Source organism: Nannizzia gypsea, genomic scaffold (assembly GCF_000150975.2).
Source record: "Nannizzia gypsea CBS 118893 supercont1.1 genomic scaffold, whole genome shotgun sequence".
NCBI classification, from domain to species: domain Eukaryota; kingdom Fungi; phylum Ascomycota; class Eurotiomycetes; order Onygenales; family Arthrodermataceae; genus Nannizzia; species Nannizzia gypsea.
In genome coordinates, this window is record NW_003345201.1 from 2,210,272 (window position 1) to 2,228,564 (window position 18,293).

The 18,293-nt window shown below is 49.5% G+C and overlaps 6 protein-coding genes across 6 annotated transcripts; 3 read left to right on the forward strand and 3 right to left on the reverse strand.

The window, feature by feature from the left end:
• Nucleotides 1-428: 428 nt before the first annotated feature.
• Nucleotides 429-3,617, forward strand: MGYG_00840 (ATP-dependent RNA helicase DHX8; the record flags this gene model as incomplete). The annotated part of the gene is made up of 1 exon (XM_003176704.1): nt 429-3,617. The coding sequence occupies one exon, from the start codon at nt 429-431 to the stop codon at nt 3,615-3,617; it is 3,189 nt and encodes a 1,062-aa protein (XP_003176752.1).
• Nucleotides 3,618-4,286: 669 nt separating this feature from the next.
• On the forward strand, nt 4,287-4,608 carry MGYG_00841 (hypothetical protein; the record flags this gene model as incomplete). The annotated part of the gene is made up of 2 exons (XM_003176705.1): nt 4,287-4,463; nt 4,531-4,608. 2 exons carry the CDS (start codon nt 4,287-4,289, stop codon nt 4,606-4,608), a joined length of 255 nt encoding a protein of 84 aa, XP_003176753.1.
• Nucleotides 4,609-5,280: 672 nt separating this feature from the next.
• Nucleotides 5,281-5,913, forward strand: MGYG_00842 (hypothetical protein; the record flags this gene model as incomplete). The annotated part of the gene is made up of 1 exon (XM_003176706.1): nt 5,281-5,913. The coding sequence occupies one exon, from the start codon at nt 5,281-5,283 to the stop codon at nt 5,911-5,913; it is 633 nt and encodes a 210-aa protein (XP_003176754.1).
• A 696-nt stretch (nt 5,914-6,609) lies between these two features.
• On the reverse strand, nt 6,610-10,614 carry MGYG_00843 (hypothetical protein; the record flags this gene model as incomplete). The annotated part of the gene is made up of 2 exons (XM_003176707.1): nt 6,610-7,454; nt 7,515-10,614. The coding sequence occupies 2 exons, from the start codon at nt 10,612-10,614 to the stop codon at nt 6,610-6,612; spliced, it is 3,945 nt and encodes a 1,314-aa protein (XP_003176755.1).
• A 2,789-nt stretch (nt 10,615-13,403) lies between these two features.
• Nucleotides 13,404-15,732, reverse strand: MGYG_00844 (propionate-CoA ligase; the record flags this gene model as incomplete). Its single annotated transcript, XM_003176708.1, has 4 exons — nt 13,404-13,867; nt 13,952-14,824; nt 14,896-15,291; nt 15,351-15,732. 4 exons carry the CDS (start codon nt 15,730-15,732, stop codon nt 13,404-13,406), a joined length of 2,115 nt encoding a protein of 704 aa, XP_003176756.1.
• Nucleotides 15,733-17,560: 1,828 nt separating this feature from the next.
• Nucleotides 17,561-18,154, reverse strand: MGYG_00845 (hypothetical protein; the record flags this gene model as incomplete). The annotated part of the gene is made up of 1 exon (XM_003176709.1): nt 17,561-18,154. The coding sequence occupies one exon, from the start codon at nt 18,152-18,154 to the stop codon at nt 17,561-17,563; it is 594 nt and encodes a 197-aa protein (XP_003176757.1).
• Nucleotides 18,155-18,293: the final 139 nt, after the last annotated feature.

Sequence of the window (18,293 nt, forward strand, 5' to 3'; positions counted from 1 at the left end):
GATAACAAGCTAAGGAATCGCTGAGAGCCCAGAGTAGAATCAATAGCTAGCTGCTCCGTACGTCGTAGGCTACTCCGTAATGCATCCTTCTATGTCATCCTCTTACCTGTTAATTTGTCATATTAAACCAGTATTCTTAACCAAAAGAAAAAACTGGCAGGCATTATCAAACAACTAACTTCTTCCCCTTGACTACGAAAATCCCAAGACCAACGCTGACTAATCAGCAGCCTCCAGCTTTGAAGCTTCTGAAGCTGATCTTCGGTCTTTTATCAACCACAGCCAACTTTGGACCTGTTTTGATGATGGGTTTGCCGTTATTATAGTCATCTATTGTCTTGCTTACATTTGTTTATTTGATTAGTATACCCTATGATAAGCTTCGACCCCCCTGAACCCAGCCGCACCCCGCCCGAACGAAGCTCACTATGGACATCAAGACCTACATTTCAGATTCCCTTCTCCAACTCACTGGAGTTTCAGACCCTACAGTCGTCGATTTCGTCCTTGCAACTGCTTCCAAAGCCAAGTCACAAGAGTCTCTGCGTGAGCAACTTGGGGTGTTCTTGGATGGTGGAAATGCAGACATACAACCCTTTTGTACGCAGCTATGGAGTCGTGTGAATCCCTCGGGGCGCGATAGCAAATCTTCCAGGGACAAACCAAGCCTACAACAGCCGAAGAAGAAGTATCGCATGGTTGAAATGGAGGATGAGGTCGCCGATAATGATCTTAACGTTAGCAAACCGCGATCAAAGGAGTCAGGGTCTTCCAGGTCTCGATCTACAGCAAAAAGTAGAAGTGATGGAGGCAGTGAACACAAGAAAAGGGATAGTCATGCGGAACACAATCGACCACGAAAACTTCGGCGAATAGATAAACACGATTTCGATAGCCGATGGGGCGACGAAGAACCTTCTTCAGGCGAGGACGAAGCGGGTGAACAATATATGTCTCCCCCAGAGAATTCGCGGGATAAAGTCAACATTTCTCATGATGCCGAGGCTGATGAACCCTCTGAGAAAGACGCCGAAACGGCTAGGGAGCGAGACAGGAGAGAGCGAGACGAGTTTGCTAAACGACTTAATTCAAAGGATGATAAACGGTCCAAAAAAGTGGTTGAAGATAGATCATCTAAGAAAGATGGCGGAATGGCCGCGCGAAGGGCACTTGCAGAGGATTCGGCTGCCAGGGCTGCGGCAATGCCAGACCTTCGACTACGTTCTCGACAGGACTATCTCAAGAAGCGCGAGGCCGAACGCCTAGCTTTGCTGCGCAAACAGGTTGCAGAAGAGACAGCAGAACTTCGGGAAAATCCTGACTTGACACGACAAGAGAAGGAAGAATTTGCAAAGAATAGGGAGGTTTTAAGGCTAGCCGAGGAACGGCTGCAAATTGATGACCATCGAGATGGTTATTTCCTGCCTGAAGACTATATCACAGAAAAAGGCAAGATAGACCAGAAACGAAAAAAAGAAGCACTTTATAAGCGATATGTTGACCGTGACGATCATGGAAAGGAACGTTTCGTGACAGAGCATGAAGAATGGGAACTTGAGCAGACGGCAAAAGCTAAAGCGCAGGTCCAAAGGGCAGAGTTCGTTGATGAAGGAGATTACGAATACGTTTTTGACGATGCGCAAAAAGTGAATTTCATCATGGATTCGAAGATGGCTGGTGACCGGAAACCCATGACAAAGGACCAAATGCTTTTACACAAACAAATTGATGCTGCTGAACAAAAGGCGAAGTCAATCGAGGAAACTCGGAAAAGCCTGCCAATTTACCAGTTCCGAGAACAGATCCTAGATGCAGTAGCCAACCATCAGGTCTTGATTATTGTTGGTGAAACCGGTAGCGGAAAGACCACGCAAATTCCCCAATATCTACATGAAGCAGGATATACAAAGGGTGGCATGAAAGTCGGCTGTACGCAACCACGACGTGTTGCCGCTATGAGCGTTGCCGCGCGTGTGGCAGAAGAAGTAGGGGTCAAACTAGGGGATGAAGTTGGATATTCGATTCGATTTGAAGATACAACCTCTGACAAGACTGTTTTAAAGTATATGACTGATGGTCGTTTACTACGTGAGCTACTTATGGAGCCAGATCTTGCTTCGTACTCCGCTCTGATGATTGATGAAGCTCACGAACGTACTGTCCCTACTGATATTGCTTGCGGTCTTCTAAAAGACATTGCCAAAGCCCGTCCAGATTTGAAACTTCTTATTTCATCCGCTACAATGGATGCACAAAAGTTTCAAAAATATTTCGATGATGCCCCTATTTTCAATATCCCTGGCCGGAGATACCCTGTTGACATTCATTATACTTCTCAGCCTGAGGCCAATTATCTGGCAGCGGCAATCACAACTGTTTTCCAAATTCATATCTCTCAGGGACCTGGTGATATATTAGTGTTTTTGACAGGCCAGGAAGAAATTGAATCAGCGGAACAAAATTTATTGGAAACAGCCAGGAAGCTTGGGAATAAAATCAAAGAGTTGGTTGTTTGCCCGATTTATGCGAATTTACCCTCTGAGCTCCAGACAAAGATATTCGAGCCTACCCCTCCAGGTGCCCGAAAGGTTGTCCTTGCTACAAATATTGCCGAGACAAGTTTAACAATCGACGGGATCGTATACGTTATTGATCCAGGGTTCGTCAAGGAGAGCGTCTTCAATCCTCGCACAGGAATGGAAAGCCTTGTTGTCACGCCTTGCTCCAGGGCATCTGCTGGCCAAAGAGCTGGTCGTGCTGGTCGTGTTGGCCCTGGAAAGTGCTTCCGTTTATATACCAAATGGGCATACTATAATGAACTCGAACAGAATACCACGCCAGAGATCCAGCGCACAAATCTCAGCAGTGTAGTGCTCATGTTAACTTCATTAGGAATAACTGACCTACTTGATTTTGATTTCATGGATCCACCTCCTGCTGAAACACTGATTCGTGCTCTTGAGCAGCTTTATGCATTAGGGGCATTGAACGACCACGGAGAACTTACAAAAGTTGGCCGTCAAATGGCAGAGTTTCCAACCGACCCCATGCTCTCCAAATCAATACTGGCAGCAGATAAGTACGGCTGTGTTGAAGAGATTCTATCCATCATCGCCATGCTGGGAGAGGCAAGTGCCCTTTTCTACAGGCCTAAAGATAAGAAAATTCATGCAGACAGTGCTCGTGCTCGATTCACTATTAAAGACGGAGGTGACCACCTAACTCTTCTCAACATCTGGAACCAATGGGTAGATGCTGATTTCAGCTACGTCTGGGCGAGGGAGAACTTCCTCCAACAACGAAGCTTAACTCGTGCCCGTGATGTCAGGGATCAGCTTGCCAGATTATGTGATCGTGTTGAAGTCACACTTAGCAGTGCGGGAGCAAGCAACCTACCTGTGATCCAAAAAGCTGTGACGGCAGGCTTCTTCCCCAACGCTGCAAGACTTCAGCGTGGAGGGGACAGTTATCGAACTGTCAAAAACGGCCAGACCGTCTATCTCCACCCATCAAGCACTCTATTTGGATCAGATCCTAAATGGGTTATCTACTTCGAGCTAGTATTAACCAGCAAAGAGTTCATGCGTAGCAATATGCCGCTGCAACCGGAATGTTAACGAGGGTGCTCCTCACTATCATAAGAGGAAGATCTGAGAATCTGTTTAGTAAACCAAGGCAGCATTCTACGGACAAGCAAAGCCGTAGCCCCATACCGAGATGTACAATAGCAATGTTCAAATATACCCTCAAGTACCAAAACAGTGAAAGGGGTGTATTTTTAATAACAGCTCATACAGCATGTACTTGTATTTATGATATCTTATTTGCTAGTCTTTGTATACATCGTATTAACGAGATTTAAGGCTTAAACCATATTATTAAGGAAGAAGTTGTTACCATATTAGGAGATAACTTCATTAGTCATTGAGTTTTTATCGTATGATAGTGATAAACTGACGAGTTTCATGTTACTCAATCAATCACATGATATCATAATAATATGTCGTTCCTGATTGGGCCACTGCTTATCGATCACCTGATGGTTCTTGCTCGTGCCTCGGCTCTCCGCGTGTAGAACAACGTCGGCTTTATACAGATAGCATTTACATTGTCCAACCTCTTGCTATATTCAGGCTCAGGATAAGCGTCTTTTCAATATATACACACCTCCATATACCCACTCAATATGTAAGGAGCATGATTTAATTTCGGAATTCCAATGCACCACTTTATACATTAATATTAACCAAAAGTGTAGCTGCAACTCCCACCACAAACTGCCCAGCATGACCAAAACATTTACCGCAGCCGAAGTCGCAAAGCACAAGACTCCCGAGTCCGGCCTATATATCATCGTTGATTCTGGTGTGTACGATATTACCGACTTTATTGAGGAGCACCCCGGTGGCTCTAGAATATTGAAAAGGGCTGCTGGCAAGGACGCTTCAAAGCAGTTTTGGAAGGTTGGTGACTGCACGTATTCAAGGCTTCTCTGCCATAACTTGTACGGCCACTAATAATATTTTATAGTACCACGGAGATAGCGTCCTGAAGAAATATGGTGAGAAGCTAAAGATTGGTGAGGTCAAGGAGGAGGCGAAGCTATAGTGATACTCCTACCTTTACCCATACCACGGCCAGGATATATCCAAGCCTATTCTGTGGTTGTGCTCTATACCGCCTCTCGCACAGCCACGCCGATTCAAATATGAATGAATATCATAAACGTATCACTTGATTCACTAGGGGAGTTATCATGTCCACGGCGGTTTCAGTCTTCCATTATCAAGCAACTCCATAGTTTGGAGATAGTACAGGTTTGAGCTTGTTATAGACCATTAGAACTTGTTGTCTCTTTAGGCCGTTGTATATGTCAATATGTCAGATTCAAAATCAAGTGCATATACCTACCTGAACTTATTCGCTATGCTCGTAACGGGGTATTATAACGCTGAACCTTGAGTTGGTATACAGATCAGCCTCCACGCGGAGTCTATACATAGTTAGACTCGCTAACTAAACAACCTACCACTTCAGCCTTCCACTGTAGCTCATAGGTGCAAGGTCGCTTGGAGAAAGTGTATGTATGCTCTATGCGGCTGAGCGTGACTCACTGGAAACAATGGCCGCCAAATTACCGAACTGCTTCTATTACACTCTAGCTATAAATTAACGTACTCAATCTGACTTCTGACATCAATAAGGTGGTAAAAAGACATATCTATATTACCATTAAAGCTACATCCTAACAGCCTTGACATTTACTCCGCTATATATAAAATGGCAGACAACCCCTATCGGGCCATCCGGGCAAAGTTCACCGAAAATACCATCACTGTTTACCAGGCATACTCGAATGAGATAGCAGATGCTGCAATGAGAGCAAGGACCTTTGTCTCCCCCTTTAAACGTGGTCGAATGACCTGGATCAAACCGTCATTTCTATGGGTCGCATATCGAAGTGGATGGGCAACGAAACCTGACCAGGAGCGAATTCTAGCAATCGAGATTACTCGATCCGGCTTCGAATGGGCACTGCGCAATGCCTGCTTGAGCCACGTTGATAACTCGCTGTACAGAGACAAATCAGCCTGGGAATCGCGCATGCAATCCTCCTGTGTCCGGGTTCAATGGGATCCTGAACGAGACTTCTACTTCAATGCTCTCAGCTATCGCTCGATACAAATCGGGTTAAAGGGAGAGGCAGTTGATCGATACGTGGATGAATGGATCGTATCTATCACGGATGTCACGGAGCAGATACGAAAGGTCTCTGAGCTAGTTTCATCTGGCGAACTGGGTGGAGCTAGAAAGGAAATGCCGGAGGAGAGACTATATGGTATTCCTGAGGATGTTGGCGCGATGATAGGAGCTTCATCTGCAGTCAAAAAGCCAACGTTACACCAGACGTGAAGCTGTTAGTTACATATGAAATGTGCTTTGTGCATCGCTTGCTTTTGCCCGAACCCCTGAATTCTGAATTCTAAATTCTAGGGGTAGGTATCACGGAGTTTATATCGCGAAGACAACCCTTCATTGACGTACAGACTGATACTTGTACTACTTAAACTTGGGATATTCTCAATAAGAATATTTAAATGTAACATTTAATAAGAATGAATATACTCGCCTCATGCGAATTCCTTAACGCAGTTAAAGAAACCTAGTCAGATCAACCAGTTGATGATGAAAAGAGGGCTGTGTAACGAATGGAAAAATTAGGTAGCAAGGCAGATATGTCAGTAGCCAATGGCAGGGACTGGGATACCAATAAACAAAGTGCCTTGCCTCCATTCCGACTTGCGAAATATACATAGAAAAACAGGAGGGTATATATAAACAGATTTTGGGAGATCAAAAAGATAGTGAGCACTAGGCCGGTTAGAAAAGAAAAGAAAAGATGATCGATAGACCAGAGTACCGCCCATTCCCTAAACCAGATGGATGGACCATAGCAAGAATGAAAGAAATAGGGAAAAGGAATGCAAAAATTATAGATTACATGGCTGGAATAATCCAGCGATTCATAGCGGCAGGTTATGGCGTTAGACGAGGAAAAAGCCCAGGATAGAGCAGAGGGAGAACGGGGAGTGAAGATTGAGTAGACGGTTAGTATTCCCGGTATGGGTTGTAATTTCGGAAGAAATCGTTTCCTCCACCGTCTGATTCACGGAATTCAAGATCAGGGCTCTGGGGCCAGTGGTCCTTTTTTCTCCCACGATAGCCACGTTGTCGTGGCATGTCACTTTTATCAACAAATGCCTCCATCCTCATGGTACCAACAGCGTCAAAGAAGTTTGCCATTCCAGGCGGAGGATGTCCACTGGCTTCGGACGTGCGATGGCTGCTCTGTCCACTGTGTACGCCTGGATGGGCTACAGAAGTTGGTGACACCAAGTCCGAAGACCCGGAACTGTAAGTAGATGCAGCAGCCGTATTGCCAGAGAAAGATCTGAATGGGTTTGACATGGGCTTAGGAGCGGTATTGCTTCTTTTTCTAGAATGGACTGCAAATCTTGGGACATTAGGTGGCGCTGCACAGTCCCCATTGCTCCCTGATCTGCCTGGCATTTCAGGGAACACCTCTTCTGGCACAGTGGCTTGAGCAGGGGCTCCTGTGCGAGCCTTGTTGGGCATCGGTCGGGTCTTCCCCTTGGCTACCCTGATCGAGTCTCGGATGGGGTTTCGACGTAAAGCTGCGGTAAGTGGCCGTGGACCGGATTCCACCTGAGGAACTGGTGGTAATGTTGCGAGGTCATCAAGGCCTAGGGATGAGTGGCTAAGGAAAGATAGAGCAGTTAACCAGACGTAATGGCGGTCCAGGGTTAGAGCAGTGAATTTCAGGGCTCTTTGCGGAGTCAATATCAAGATTGAACGGTTGAATGAATTCTGCGGTGAGGCACCACGAGGCAAGGGGTTGTCATCCTTTACGTCAAGGACGGATTGGATGATTACTAGTTTGATATGTTAGCTGTCAAATCGCTGATTAATCCGTGATAGAGGGGGTTGCTTACATTTGCGACCACTCTTGCCTAACAAAGCAGTTCCAGTCGTTGGCTGTTTGCTACTCCACATAACGGCCCGTTCATAGGGGGCAAGCCATACCCATCTCTTATGGCGAACTCCATTTCCGGAGATATTGCTCGACGCTTCTTCTGCAGTTTTCCCTCCTTCGGCTCCATCCTTGTCCTTTGGAGCCTCTGTCATTCCAAAGGACTTTCTTCTGCGGACGTACTTGTACATCCATTCTCCGACCATAGTCTGGGCAATGGCATCGACGACACTCGTCTGCTGCACCGACACCGATACAGCAGAAGATGCCTTGCGCTCATGGTACGACTCTCCACCTCTTGATGGCCGGCGTGAGTCGCTGAAACTCGGAGCTTTGCTGGATATGGATGTTGGATCTAGTGCTTGAGGTAGACGGTGGGAAAATTGCGGGCTCTCCCTACCAGCCGAGGTCAATGTGGAAGTAGGAGAGCGAAGAGAGTTGGTGTTGTCGTCACGATAGTGTGGTCTCGACACAGCGGCCGCAGACCGTATCTTTCGGAGAGTGGAATCTCGGCCCATTATGCTGTGGTCTGATATCGACGATCCACATCCATTCGGAGTCGGACTTTGAGCATCCTCATTCATAGACGAAGGAACCTTGCGGGAACTAAAACGGGTTGGAACAGGGAATGGAGGACGGGATCCAGCATTTGTTGTGTTGATGTTGGAAGCATTAGGACTCTTTGGCCTTGAGTCTGCCGCGGTTGATCCACTGGCAGCCCTTTGTCTGGAAGGGCCTTGTCTCTTGCTAATTCTGGACGACGTCCCTGTGGATATCTTTCCGCGCGTGGCAGAGGACCGTCGTAAGCTGCCGCTAGCGAATTTTGCATCGCCTGTGGCCTGGGCAGCCGTGGATTCCTCGTCTTCGTGGATTTCCATGGGGCTCTCGTCGAGGATGGAACAGCACGAAGGTTTTGATACTAGCTTCCCCATCTTGATAGTATACGATGCCATTGGCCGGCTTAGTATTGATTCATCATCATTGAAGACTTCCTCCACAGGCATACGTGATGCGTCGTCGTCACTCTCATGGTCGAATCCAGCAAACAAGCTACTGGACCTGAACGGGCGCCTGATGTCGCCTTGCATGTCTCCCGAGAGTGGGCCGTTATCGTTATTACCCGGGTATAGCGATATGGGCACGTCAACAGGCGGGGCCTCTCGTAATCGAGGAGTGGTAGTCGGAGTATTTGCGGGGGGCGGGCGATATGGCTGGTAAACCACTGGTGGTCTCATTCCATCAGGGGTTGGCTCCACAGACTGATCCGGAAAGGCGGATGGAAGCAGGTCGAAAGGCAGGCGAGCGGGACGCTTTACCTCGCGTATTTCGTCGGTTTGGACTCCAGATGAACGCATTTCCGATTGAGGCTCTGGAAGGGTTTGGCAACAAGCACTCTTCGTTTGTGGGGGGAGGACAACGCTGGATCGAGGAGTGGCCGGGTTGGACAATGGAGGGTGAATTGCAATCATTGGAATACTGAACTCGGGGGTTTCGGGCGATAATTCTTTCGTCGGCTCCTGCTCTTCTTCGGTTTGAGTAGATGAAGATACCATGGCGTCTTGGTCTTGCTGTTCATCCACCACCTCTGGCTGAGGTTGGGTATCGGGGAAGTCTTCAATAGTTTGGCATTCCGTAGAAGTCACAACAGCTGGGTGGGTCTGAACTCCCGTGTCAAGCGTTTCGTAGACGCGAGCGGTCTTCTCTGTTACAGCCACCAAGTCATCTGCTGCTGGGGGCGTGATAGGGGCCTCCAGCAACAGCGGAGGTGTAAATGGACGATGGATTCCGTTAACCATCGTTGCATCTCTGAGTGGTGAAGGAGGAGGAGTGAATTGTATCCCAACATCACGATAACTTGACTTGGGGACTGAGGGGGACTCTGGCACCTCACGGTAGTTGCTGAATCTTGGTGAAGCTGGGTTTGCAAAGTGGTCCCTAATTGGGGAACTTTGAGCACTTGACGTATCAAATGCAAGTCCCAGGATTTTCCTTGCCTTTTGACCACTAAGGATTGACTGGCTTGACATAGGTCGGGGTTCTGTTTCAGCTCTCGAGAAAGTCCTGCAATTGCTATCCGGCCGCTCGAGATCTCCGTCATCGATGTCTTCAAAGGCCAACTCATCGGCAAGACTAGTGCTTACCATGCTTGTACCGTTGGTAAGGCCCGTGACCGAATTGCGGAGGTGGTTATAGCTATTGTAGGTGCTGACGCTAGAGTTGCTGCCTCTTCGTCTTGCCACAGGGCTGTTCGATCGGAGGCTCATTGCGTCCATGGCTCGGGGAGTGGTGGAATCGACCATGTCAACGTCTCGTTCCTCCATCTGTCCATTGAGATGATTATGGGCACCGCTATGTCTCCAGTCGGCAGCCTGGGATGAAATTGTGATTTCATTGATAACGGTCTTTAGACGTCCCTCAACTATATGAACTTTGGTTTCGAGCTTCCTCTTGTCATCGTCCCATCGTTGACGGTCGGCATCCCATAGTTCCTGTGTCCGTTCAGCCTGGTCTTGATACAGCCTAGCATTCCTCTGAGCATCCTCCAGCCTCCGTCTCGACTCTGCTATGGATTCCCATGCATCGTCTCTCTCCTTGGTGAGCTCCGTGACAGCGCTGAGGGACCCGCCCTCAAGCAGCTGTATCTGCTTCTTCAAAGTTCTATTCTCCTTTGCATGGATGGCAAGAGACTCCTTCAGGGACTCCTCATCTGATCTGGAAGCCTCTAGACTGAGCTCTAGAGACTCTATAGCACTAGACTTCCCTTCAAGGTCCCGACGTAAGGACAATATCTCCGAGACCAGGGAGGCATGCAGCGTAGGGGTGAACCGTCGAGGGTCAAGAGGAGAAATGGAGTCCTCGCTAGCAGCATCAAGCTTACCGCGGGATTCATGTCCGTCCGCCAAATCGAGCCGCAGCGAAGACGGCTTCGGAGGAGAATCTATCCAGCTCAGCGACTGTCGGGACACGAGGGCCTGGTAAGGAGTATCCGTCAAAGCATGTGAGGTGTAGACACCCTCGCTGTCCCGGGAGTCCATCGAGGCCTGGCCTGGCATCTCGCGCATGCCAGCCAGGCTTTCTCTCCTTTTTTCAAGGGTATAAATAAAAATATATAAGTCCAGATAGATACTAAACAGCCGTACAATATATCAATATATGAGTGAACCGTGGCAGATGTCCAGTCCCGGAGGTCAACCCCAAGTCTCTGCGCCCACTGGCCATGCGACTATATCATGGCATACAGTAGAAGAGTCTCTCGGCAATTTATAACTATGCATCCATTCGTCAGGCGTAAGTTTGCGGACAAAGGGAGGACGTCACTCGCTGCTGCTGCCTAACGAAAAGGAGGCCGGCGAGAGGAGGAAGCGGATGACAGAGAGAGGAAGATAGAGGAAGGAGACAGAGAGGAAGGCAGAGGTAGAGGTAAAGAGAGAGAGATTCTGGATATAACCCAAAATCCACGCGGAATCGAAATCTAGCAAGACGACAACAGCAGAGACAAGCATGCGATTAACATCATCGACCCAATAATAGCAACGATAATATGAAGAAGGACCATGCAGCGTGCTTTACCAACGTGCAGCAGATGCAGCAGATGCAGGCTATCAAGGATGGTTGAGACGATAGGGATGGGGAATGTGACGAGCAGCGGCTTTCAACGTCCACGCAGGAGACAACATGTGAAGAGCAAGGGGGTAGGAAGGTAAAGACGCAGAAACAGAGGCAGGAGGAGACGAAGCGAGAGGAAGAGTTCCGTCTCCAAGTCCATAATACAATAAGTAGCAGCTTATACTTACATGGTTTATTGAGACGTGCAGTCAGTCAGACAGAGAACCGCAGTGGCACGTCAGACGTGTGTCTGTGGGATGTATCAAATTGAACCTCTCCAGCGACGACTTCGAGATATCAAAAGCCACGGACAGAGCTGCGCAACGCGAGCAGGAGAAGAGCGAGAGAGAGGGAGAGGGAGAGAGAGGCTTCGTGCGCAGCTTTGCCGGCCGGCTCTGATGTACATACTTAGTCCTGCCCCCTGGACGAGCTCTGGTGGCCCTGAGATGCAGCGCTATGTCGGGAACGGCCTAGTGAGCAGGAGCTTCCGGTGGAGATTAGGAGGGATGATGCCTGCTGGCAAGAGAAAACTTCCGCGCGACAAGCTGCGGCGATGGCATCGGCGTGTACGGGGCGGGATGGATCAGAATCAAAATGATAATGACGATGATATCAGACCTGTGGGCTCCTCTCTCGTGTCTCTGTCTCTGTCTGTCTCGAAAAAAAGGGGGGGAGAGTCAGCTTCACGCATGCCAACTGCCCAACGCCCACATTTATTACCATTATTGCGTCCAGATATCTTCTCCCCTTAACTATCCCAATGCTGGCGACGGCGAGCAAAAGAAGCAAAGAAAGAGGACGAAGAAAGAAGAAAAGAAAAAGCAAAAAAGGGGGTTAAAATGGACCATTTTACTTTTTGCAAAGAATTGAAGCCAGCGCTGTGGTATCTGGCGTGATGGGCAGGACGGCTCTCCCTGCCTAGTGCGAGGGCCTTTCGTCGACTCCCGTATAAGTATATGTGCAACGGTAGCAGCTCCGGCTTTTCGACTGGCTGTCGTTTATTCACACTGAATTTTCTTCCCTCTCCCACAGGCAGCTGTTACCATTGGAAGGACGGCTCTCCACCGGGGAAGATGCGCCGTTGATCATGGACAAATGAGCAAGTCTCTTCCAGCGGCCCGAGAGCTGTGCCAGTTCGTATTGCTGGTCTTGTCAAGGCCAATAATCCCGGCTCGATAGCAGAGGATACGATGCTCTTAGCCCAAAGTGAACGGTGGGCTCGCTGCCTGCAGGCCAGGCGCGAAGCTTTGCTGCATCCAACCTAACCCATACTCCGTACATGGGTGGGAAAAGCATGCGCCCAGGGATCGGAGTGTGAGCTCACTTTTTCCCATACTTATGTCTCTCTTTTTGGTCCCTCTGCCTCTGCCGTACGAGACAGGCATGATGGCATGACAGTAGAAAATTCGATCTGTCAAGTAGGTGGCCATTCGACCGACAGCAGTTGGGTCGGAAAAAGCAAGCGGCAGGGCAGAAGAGCCGTTGCGAGAACCATAGCAAGGCGCTCTTATTGCTTGGGAAGGCCTTCAATCCTTGTCCGATAACCATTTCTCTATCAAGATGTTTCGCCGAGCTGAGATGGTGGTGGTGGTGGGATACAGGATCTAATATTATAAAAGCAAGGGTTGTGTTTGTTGACAGGGCCGATCACCGCATGGGGTTGGGCAGGCACAAGAGTTCTCGAACCAAGGATGGCAGCTTGGATTATGGAGACGTCACTGTCTTCCCATGGGTTGGACGCTTCCCCGTCGATTCTTAAACGAAATAGGGCGTCCACGGTTCATTCCCGCCGGCCGATCCAAGGGCTGTTGCTGCTGGGAGGCGAATAGTAACTATATACCCCCATTCGTAAGTACGGAGTAACTCCTTTTAAGGGCCGGGGGGAGAAATGCAAGGGATAGCGAATATCGCAATATCATTATAAGACAAAACGTCAAGCTGGATGTATAAAAAGGACACATGATGCTAAGAAAGAGGCCAACATTAAAGCCAAAAAGAGCGTAAAAAAAGGCAAAAGATGAAGATGAAGATGAAGAACTAGGCGAGGAAGCAAAGCCCGGGCTTGCGGTGCGAGATGACAGGGTCATGATGGGCAACGGGAGCGACAGTAGAGGCTTCCCAGGCGAATGTATAAAGCTTTTCCCCCCCCCAAAGGCTAGAATCCAATGGGTCTTCTTGCCTTAAATCGTTCAGCTATCCATGGCAGAGGGCATGGAGGGCGAAGATTAAGGGTGAAGTCGTGAAACTACAGCTTTGCTCGTCCTTCGCTTCTCGTGTTGCTGCTGCTCTTCGTCGCCTTCGCCTGGAGGAAGTACTCCTTCACTCTCCGCCTGGCCACTTCGACAATCTCCGTATCCTCGACGGTCGCCGGCACGTTGACAGCCTCATCATACTTGCCCTCGGCTGCCTTCTCCACGAGCTCCCGCAATACCCGTCGAAGAGTCTTGCCGCTGCGTGTCTTTGGGATCATCCCTTGGCCCTGAACGATCCCTCCGAGCGAGGCAATGGCTCCTATCTGCTCTCTCACGAGGGCGTTAACTGCTTGGAAGAATTCTCTAGATGGAGCTGCTGGCATGTCTGAGGCTGTCTTGGCCGAGCTATGCAATTGCACGAATGCAAATGGTAGATGCCCCTTGATGCTGTCAGGGATGCCTACCACGCTTGCCTCGGCTACGTCTGGGTGAGAGAGAATAGCTTGCTCGATGGCACCTGTGCCGCTAAGATTATTAGTATCAGGACTATCAAAAATAACCAGGGTCCAAACAGGAAAAGAGAAATTAGGAATGCACGTACCAGTGCTGAACCTGTGTGCGGCTACGTTGATGATGTCGTCAGATCTCGACATGACGTGGACATACCCATCCTGATCAATCATGCCTGCGTCGCCCGTATCCATCCACTTGCTAGAGAACCGCTTGAGATACCCGTTATAGAACCGCTCGTCGTCGTGGAACAAAGTCGTGAACCCCGTTGGAGCAAACGGAATCGCCAGCACGATGTTGCCCATTGTACCGTGCTTCACCTCCTCGCCCTCATCGTTGACTACCCGGACATCAAACCCAGGCATAGGCTTGCCCGCAGAGCCTGGCTTCGTCCTGAGTGCTCTGGTCAGCGGAATCTCACCATTGACTACGCCCAGATCAGGTCTCAGCGCGAGTCCTGTCATCGGCGAACCAGACTCGGATGACCACCAGTTATCTATTACCATCGCACCAGGCGCAGCGTGCTTTTCAAGCAGCTTTTGGAAGGCCACGACGATGCTAGGCTCACTTCTCTCGCCGGCCAGGAAAAGAGCTCTGAGCTGCTTCAATCCTCCTCTTCGACCCACCAGTTGCATTAGCTCTGCCTTCGGATCCTCCTTGTGTATCACTCTCAACGCTGTGGGTGCGGTGAACAAGGCGTTCACCTTATGTTTCTCGACTATGCGCCAGAAACTGCCTGCGTCGGGAGTCCCGATTGGTTTGCCTTCATACAGCACGGTTGTAGCACCCGCAAGCAGCGGTGCGTAGAGGATGAACGAATGGCCAACGACCCATCCCAGGTCAGAGGCACAGAACATCACATCACCAGGACCCTTGATGTCAAAAAGGTACCTTATAGAGAGATTTAAGCCGACTGCGTGGCCACCGGCTTCTCTCAACACCCCCTTAGGCGTCCCAGTTGTCCCTATCACATTTCCCTTAAATCAGCTACTTTTGCCCCTTTCCTTTTCCTCAGGTAACAAACATATAACCTACCGCTGGTATATATGATATACAGACCCTCGTCACTTCGAACCGGCACCGCGTCAGCCCGTACACCACGCCTTTTGGCATCATCTACCAGCCGCCTCCAGTCCCTCTGACCCAGTTCCTCATGAACGGGCGACCAGTGCAGCTCTTCTCTCTGCCATACAAGCACCCGTTCAGGCTTACAGGAACTTTTGGAAATAGCATCCTCAACCAACGACTTATACTCAATGGCTCCCTTTTTGCCTTCAATGCCACAGGATGCAGTCATGATGACCTTTGGCTTGCCAGCATCTATTCTATGCGCAAGGGAGTTGGCAGCAAACCCTCCAAAGACAGCAGCATGCATTGCTCCCAGTCTCGTAATTGCCAGCGCCGCAACAATCGCAGCAGGTATCATCGGCACTGCCAGCGTTAGCCAACATTAATCCGGGCCTGCCGAATATACGTAGACATGCACATACTGTAGATAACCACAACATCACCCCTTTGCACTCCTTCCTCCCTCAGCACGCCAGCCAGCACCTCTACCTCCTCCAGCAGCCGGGCATAAGTGATCTTCTCCTCCCGGCCAGTCACCGGCGACTCCCAAATGATAGCCACATCTGCTCCACGGCCTGCCCGAACATGTCTGTCTATACAGTTATACGTAGTCGAGATCTCCCCGTCCGGGAACCACGACCAGCTCTGATGCTGGACACCACTCTGCAGCGTCCTAGTACCCTTTCGCAGAGCGGCAGAGGGCTGCTTGTGCCAGTGAAGCTGAGCTGCGTGGCGCGCCCAGAACTGCTCCGGGTGAGTGAGCGATAGGCTCTGCACTGCATCCTGAGGGTGTAAGGATGGCATTATTGCTTGGGATTGTTGATATCGCAAATTAGAGCGATCATTAATCAGACAATTAACTAACTCGTAAAGTCGGGTAAGCAAGTAGATTTGAAGCCAACTTTGATTGATGGTGGTTGGTTTGGAGTTGGTTCGGTTATTATATTTAGCCACGGGCCGAAAGGGATTAAGTAAAGGTGCATGAAGATCCTGGGCCATGTCCGGCCAATCCGCAACCTAGGTAGACGGTTAAGTATGCCGGCATCCGACTTGGTTGTGTTTTATGGCGTCTATAGGCCCGTCCCTGTTGGCTGCCAGGGGGTGTGAGATGAGGCCCAAGACGGCTGCGCAGGCCAATGGCAGGTCGGGGAGGCTGGCTTGGTCTGACCAGGGGGAGGCCCAGGAAGAGGATGGAGATGAAGGAAGCAGTTAGATTTGAAATCCTAGTATATCTAGATTGTATTCCTATAGAAGGGAGAAGGGGAAGCGAACTATGACGGGACGAAGAAGATGAAAGGAGAAGAGGAAAGAAGGAAGTGAAATGGAATATAGGTACACCGTCTACTACATAAGTAAGCGAGATGTCCACCCAACCCTGAGCACGTTAGCTGTGATGATAGATATTATATACATTTGCAACCAGCGCCGGACAGAGAAAACTGGTTTGAACAGGTAGAAAGGCCCGTTGGCAGGCGGGCGAGGAGAGGTCGGATATGGATTAACATTGACGCAGGGGCACCGTTGTGTTTGAGGCAGTAGTCCTTTTTGATGTACTCCGTAGCTGTAGGAAGGTATATGCATGCATCCCACGGATCCAGGATTGTCTGGAGTCTCGGCTTCCTCTCTGCTGGCCGTCGGGATTATGCAGGCTTGCATATTAGTTTGCGTTGGGTGCAATGCTTGCTGGGGTGTGTTGCATCGGCGGCGCCGTAGTTAATTTCGACCGGATCCCTGGGGCAGCAAGAAGGGGGAAATAAAAATAAAAAGTAGAAAATAATAAGGCATATAAAAGATAATAAAATAAAGAACGAAAGAGAGAAAGAGAAACGCATGTATATATATGATATTATATATATGTATAAATATATATAATCGTCTCACATAGTCTTGTCTCTCAATCGAGGTTGCTGCAGTAAGTAGCAGCAGCAGGCCCGCAGTCCCGCAAGCCCAGATGACCCGTCACATCACACATCCAGCATGCAGCAACAACAACCAAGTTCCCTTTCTCGTGTCCATCCAATTGCTCTCGAGTTCTCTGTATAATTCTCTTCTCCATTCTCCCCACTTGATTCATGCACACAGACGAAAAGGTCCTGAAAAACTCCTGGGCTAGAGAAGGCAAAAACCAAGGCAAGAGGTAGTAGCAGCGGTAGTAGCAAGCAGATAGGCCAGGCAGCAGGAAAAGGAATGTGGAAAAAAGTAAGACAGAAATAGTAGAATAAAGGGATAATTAACTTCTTCGTTCGTATAGATCATCAGGTCATGTAAAAAATATCGGTTTCAGGCATGTTGGCTTGGAAACGGCAGGACGGTAGACGGTAGATGGTTGACGGCGGATGGCAATGGCCAGGTAGTTAAGGGGGTAGGGTAGGATAGGCTGTAGATAGGAAAAAGACGAACCCAAGGAAATAAACTCGTGGCTGCTATGCAGCGGGAGTTGGCACGAGGAAGGAATAAATATTGGGAGGGGGAATATCCAGATAGCCAAAAAAACGTAATAATAAAGATAAAAAACAAGGGTATGATAAAGAAGTGTTATGACAAGACAGCGGAAGAGTCAGAGGTGTGTCAAAAGGGGAAGGAGGGAGGGATTAAAAAAATGGAGCGGGCAGTAAGGGGGGAAAAGAAGACTCTAGAGAATCAGGCATTTGACACCCCGGTGTGATTTTGATCTATCGGGACGCAGCGCCTTTTGATAGTCTGACCCATTGAGGTCCCTGTTGGAGCCGCCCTGCCCACCGAACCCAGTTGTCCTCCGGTCCGAAGGCCGGTTGAGCTGTTGTTGCTGCTGCTGCTGCTGTCTCTGCTGCCTGAGCAGCCTGACGACATCGAAAAAGGCCTTTTCGACGTTGATGCAGTTTTTGGCGGAGGCCTCAACAAACTCGCAGCCAAGGTCCTTGGCCAGCGCCATGCCTTCCTGAGACGAGACGGCGCGCTCGACTGCCTTATCCGACTTGTTGCCGACGAGCATTACGGGCACGGGGCCGGCGGGCGTGGTAGAGATGGCGGAGGTGAGTGGGGAGGAGAGGTAGCTGGCACCGGTGGGCGAGCCGGAGCTGGCAGACTCCTTGACGAGCTGGATCTGGTGGTGGAATTTCTGTATCCTGGTGAAGGAGGAGCGCGAGGTGATGCTGTAGACGAGCACGAAGCCCTCGCCGTCTCTTATCCACTGGTCGCGCAGGGCGGTGTATTCCTCCTGTCCGGCGGTGTCGAGGACCTCGAGCATGCACGACTGCTGGTCGATGACGACCTGTTTGCGGTATGAGTCTTCGATGGTTGGATCGTATGTCTCGACGAAGTGGTTCAGGCACAGCTCCCTCCCCGAGAGCCATAGGTTAGTTTTTCTTTCTGGGATCTTGGGATCT